The 5,637-nt window shown below is 38.1% G+C and overlaps 1 protein-coding gene across 1 annotated transcript in view; it reads right to left on the bottom strand.

Moving 5' to 3' along the window:
- mrpl9 (mitochondrial ribosomal protein L9) overlaps positions 1–1,246 on the bottom strand; it is a 6,416-nt gene extending 5,170 nt beyond the window's left edge. Inside the window, exon 1 of the mRNA XM_013999819.1 lies at positions 1,005–1,246. Coding sequence (XP_013855273.1) covers positions 1,005–1,088 — 84 coding nt within the window. The 5' untranslated portion in view covers positions 1,089–1,246. The remainder of the gene's footprint in view (positions 1–1,004) is intronic.
- Between the last annotated feature and the right edge of the window lie 4,391 nt (positions 1,247–5,637).

Here is a 5,637-nt window from a genome sequence, read left to right as displayed (position 1 = left end):
CATTAGCACCTCTAGTAATATATTTACTGAGAAAAATGTTGACATGCTCAATACTTATTTTACCCGCTGTATCTCAGTTTTATTTATTTATTTTACACACTTGAGAATTTTTTCCACGTGCCCCCTGTATGCTCGTGCACCCCTGGTTGGGAATCACTGCTTTAGACAGTGTGAAGGGCTGAAGGAAATGTCCCAGGTCCTGAAAGTGCTTGAATGTTTCAGGACATCAGACAGTGTGAAGGGCTGAAAGAACTGTCCAAGGTCCTGAAAGTGCTTGAATGTTTCAGGACATCAGACAGTGTGAAGGGCTGAAGGAACTGTCCAAGGTCCTGAAAGTGCTTGAATGTTTCAGGACCTTGGGCAGTGTAAAGGACTGAAGGAACTCTCCAAAGTCCTGAAAGTGCTGGAAACATTTTTAGACTTGTGTACCCCCTGACACATTTTGTCACACCACTAGTACCCCTTCAGTCAAACATATTGATGATTCTCCAGAACTATAATGTATTATAATTGAGTATTAATTTAAGTGAAAATTATTTAATTAACCCCCTTGAACATTTAATTCTCATTTTAATTTTTCAACTCAAATTAAAACATAAAGATAAAAACGTTGCCTTGAAAGTGAATAAGTAATTAAATAAATAAACCAGGTAATGGCAGGTGCAGAAAACAGCAGCATCCAAACTACACTGCATTGTCCAAAACACGTCAGAAACCCACCCAAATGAGCAAATTTCATGAGATTCCACGTTTTATACTGGATTCCATTTTGTGTTAATTCTGTGGTTCCGACTGCAATCCCCGCATTGTGGAAATCATAGGGCCTTACAATTACATCTCGGTTTTATTTTTATTTATACACCTYGGAAGTTTTTCCACGTACCCCCTGCAATATGCTCGCGTACCACAAGGGGTACACGTACCCCTGGTTGGGAATAATTTAACTACAGGATAATTTGATCCGTTTTAGACTGTGCAAATAACAACAATGAGAGGAAACGTACCTGAGCGGGACTCAGAGAGAAACTCCTGACAGCCGCTACTTGTCTGAGCAAATCCTGAAGGACGCCGCGGCCGAAGCTCCACATGTCGGTTCAACAAAACTTTCTACAGCAACACAAACACAAATTACTCACAGGTCCACACTGACCTCCAATTCAGCGATACACACATCAATTTATCCAACAAATAGCACTCAAATATCCGCAGACACGACGTTTATGAACACAGCAGAAAGAGAATCGCTTGTGTCGCTTGTGTGACGTAGAAGGACCCCATCAACAACGATTTAGAGGTCTAAAATAAAGCCTGAAGAGAAGTGATCACATGAAGAAGTGTGTCTTATCCACTTATGTTCATTTTACAAAAATTTTGGGTTTTTTCCCCCCGTCATTTTATACAGTTGTTACAAAAATGTATAAAAATTACAACAAAACCAGATCCGGCTTTTTTTACCTGCTGAGTTCAAGGTTTTCCAATTTTTCGATTTTAGTTTTGTCAYCATTGCACACAGTTCTTACAGTAAATGAATAGGATTATAGAACATTATGACATTGCTGCTGAAATCCAGTAATTGCATTTGTTACATCATGTTCATTCATTCATATTTTATTTATTCATAATGTACTGAATGCAGGTACAGCTACAAAAACACACATTAAACACATTAAAACCTTGGACAATGCAGTGTAAGAATTCAGAAAATAATAGCACTATTTTAGCTTTCACTATATATAGCAAACATGGTCAGAATCTTGTAATTTGTAAATATTTCTGTATTATATACAAAGTTGTGTGACTGTCCACAAAAACACAACACTATTTTATGTAGTCATGACAATTGCACAATCTTACATCTATTTTATTGTGGTTCAGATGTTGACAGTTTCATATAAACAGGAAGCATGTGACCTGTTATCAGATGTTGCAAAAGACCACTAAAACTAATGGTGATTAGGGTGGATAGCTGATACGGTGAAACGAATGTTTAAAATACTGAAATGCTATTTTTCAATTGAAACAAAAAATGAAGTATATTATAAAAAAATGACCTCAGATTTCAATCACACATCACTAGCAGCTGGCTCACGAAAACTACCTATTGCACCATAGAAGGAGTTGCGATTAGGTATGAAGCGATGTCTTGCAGCGACAGTCGTGCAGCAGGCCAGAAAAGCACAGCAGCACCCGCAGAAGAACAGGAAGGACACGGTGATCCACATCAGCGTGGTAATAACAAAGGCAAACAAGTAGGTCGTCTTGTGGCAGAATCGATCAGTTCCAGAGTAGTTTGGAGGATAAACTGAATAAACCCAATACGTGCCTACAGGAAGGAGAACAAATTACACTGAAGGATGCTTCTAAATCAAAAGGATTTGTCGATTCTTGCAGTAAAATCGACATCACTTGTCAGAAAATGTTTTGTTGTGTCGCACCTGCTATTAACCATGCAAAGTTGAAGATGTGCAAGACTGTCATRAAGGCTGAGCTTAGGATACGAATGACTCCAGTCATTTCGGTGCAGTAGGTGAAAACCAGAGCGATGATGCTGCTTGCTCCCAGAACTATTAAGTAAATGGGGATGTCTGGCTGCACAGGACAARGATCCAGATGTGTGGCCCCTATGAAGAAACCACATAACACACATGAAATGTGAAATGTGTGTTTTAAAAACTGAAGTATAAAAGTAAACCCACCCAATGCAATGGCTCCTATCATTACCATCCACCAGATGATGTTCACCACAGCTAGAGGGGAGAACAAACAAAAACAAAGTTAACGGGTCAGGAAACTTTAAAACTGAAGCTGTTACAGTAAAAAAAAAAACGGGGGAGAAAAGGCTCACCAAGTGTCGCAATCAGAAAAGCACTTTGAGGTTTGAAGTCCATGTTTAGAAATTAGGTTTCCAGCTGTTCAGAGACACTGCAGAGGTGACTTTTTACTAACTAAAGGCACACYTTTAAATCTGCATGTCTAAACCTGGCAGCTTTACCTCCCTGTTTGCTGTTTGAGCAGGATGTGAAGTCGTTGGTCTGTAGCATTTCAACAACTGTTTTGCAACAGTGTGCGTCTGAGGGGAAACAGATAAAATCAGGAGCCGTAATCTAATGCAAAATATTAACGTGCAAAATAGTTTAAACTAGTCACAAGTGGAATTTGACAAACCAGCAAATATYACATCATGTGGTTTGTGTAAACGTTTGCGTTGGAAACTACTAAATACTTAATGAACTTTGACCACTTACCTTAAAGTTTATTATCTTTGACAGTATGAGAGAGAAAAAAGAATAAATACTTAAACGTAATATAGTTTTAATAATTAATAATGTAAGGTTTGGAGAATATAACGTGTTAATACTTAAACTTACATACCGTTAGCCACATAGCATAATTGCCTAAGTCATTTTTGAACATTTTCGGAAAACAAGAAAAAACTATTTTTTCAGAAAGCATAWTGGAATTTTTTATTAATATTGTAACAGAATGTTCAGTGAGATGTGTGAACAAGTGTCCAAAAAAAGTAAGACACAACACTGATTGCATAACTAATAAAACTGACTTAGGCAGAAAATGCATTGACTTAGGCAAATTTTCTATTACATATAAACCCAACAATACCCTAACCAATGTTGGTTTACTCTCCTAAACATAACCAAGTTGTGTTAATTTTCTAACATTTAGCAAGTTGTTTTAAATTTTAACATTAAAAAGGTTGTTGTACCTGTCTAGCTTTAATCAAAGTCCAGCTCAGGTGCTGTGTTAACTTGTTTTCACACCGTCTACTGATGAGGGAAGTTGTCAGATTAATAGTGGGCCACCCTTTGTAGTACTGGTTTCATTGCCTGCAAGTCATTGAATTTCCAGAGAGTAATTGGTGGTTGGGCAGGAAAGAATAGGACCTAATGAATGGTGGAGATGTGGAGATGCTGATTCACTGAGGCAGGTSCTCCCAGACAGACTCAAAATCCAGCTTGTACCAGATTCGACCATCTGCCAGATACTGGAGAACCTGAAGGTCATGGACTGTGGGGTCTCCAGTTTATCTTCCTGGTCAAATGTTGGTGACATAGGCTCCAGATAACTTCATGAAGTCATTGTGGWATAGKTGGGTGACCTTGTATGGGGATGGATGCAGACYTYRGGTCTCGGAAATGACAATGTAGTCACGTGGAGTGTGAATATCTTTGATGATGCACCATTCAATGAGGCTATACATGGAGTCACACTCCATTTGTGTGTGCCCTTCAACCAGAAACTTTTGTTCTATTGTGACATTATACTTCGTGGCCAGACCTGTGTAGACCAATGCATTTGTGATGGTACAGTACCATTTTTATAGCCGCAGCCATCACTCCAACTATGACTTTTTCAGTGTTTGGGTTGGCCTCGAGAACCAACTCAAAGTGTTTGCACTGCAGATGGGCAAAAATCTCCCTGCTAAGGGATCCCGCATGCAAGAAAATAAAGTGCTGCTGAACATAACAGCAAACCATGTTAAATAAATAGGTTCACTGCAAAACCTCAAAATTTTTCAAAAAATACTTCTTATTTCTAGTCAAAATGTTTTATTTCCAGTCCAAATCTCTTTACACTTAKAATAAAAAGCAAATATTCACTTACAAATTAGTCTAAAACAAGTRGCTTTTTAGGCAATGTGTCTTATTTTAAGTATAAACAGTGGTGGATAGTATTGGAGTCCATTTACTTGAGTACTGTACTGTACTAAGACAAATATTGTACTTTTTACTCCACTACATTTCTAGGGAGCTTTTTGTTACTTGTTATTTTTGGTTCAGCATAGCTTTGTAATTAGCCTGGTTAAAACCAGACCCCTGTTCTTCGCTTTGCTCCGTACGAGGGTCTGGACTCTCCGCTACTGAGAAGCGATTCTTGCTGGAGTCATGGCCTCTGTTGAAGTTTAAAATGATTGGCTCAGTTGGCTGCACCGTTTGTGTGCACCAGCTCCACCGTTTGTGTGCACCAGCTCCACTGTGAAGGAGGCTAAGATAAGAAGCTAACTGGAAATTGTGTTCATTGTAAACAACCCTACTGATACGAGAGAAGTACCGAGCCGAACGAGACGACTGTAAATGAGAGCTGCTGCTTTGTCAGACAATTTTAATTTAATTTGGAAGCCTWATCAACATGGACTGGCTTCAGTCAAAAATATTTTGTATCAGTTTAAACATCTGTTCACCGCAGATAAACTACGTTTGTGCATTTAAGAACTCACCGCTCACTTTATTGTATTTTTATGCTGAAGTCTTTACAGGTGGTGTAGAATTTGTACCACAGTGGTTCTATGTGTCATTTCATCAGGTGGTTTCTGAGAGTGACAAGTTCTGTAAATTCACTCTGAAAACAATACAGCAATGTATTTATTAGAGAATTTTATTTGTACTTGAATACTTTTAAATGCATGCACTTTTGAATACTTAAGTATTTTCAAAAGTAAGTACTTCAGTACTTTAACTTGAATAGATTTTTGATGGAGTAACTTTTACTTGCAGTTGAGTAGATTTGACACTGAGTATCAGTACTTTTACTCAAGTACTAGAGTTGAGTACTTTGTCCACCAGTGAGAATAAAGAGATTTGCTTGGACTAAAAATTACACAAATATTCTTGGTAACATTTT

The sequence above is a fragment of the Austrofundulus limnaeus genome, unplaced genomic scaffold (genome assembly GCF_001266775.1).
Source record: "Austrofundulus limnaeus strain Quisiro unplaced genomic scaffold, Austrofundulus_limnaeus-1.0 Scaffold2492, whole genome shotgun sequence".
NCBI classification, from domain to species: Eukaryota; Metazoa; Chordata; class Actinopteri; order Cyprinodontiformes; family Rivulidae; genus Austrofundulus; species Austrofundulus limnaeus.
Note: the sequence above shows the minus strand (reverse complement) of the source record. Positions and strands in the feature narration are given on the sequence as shown.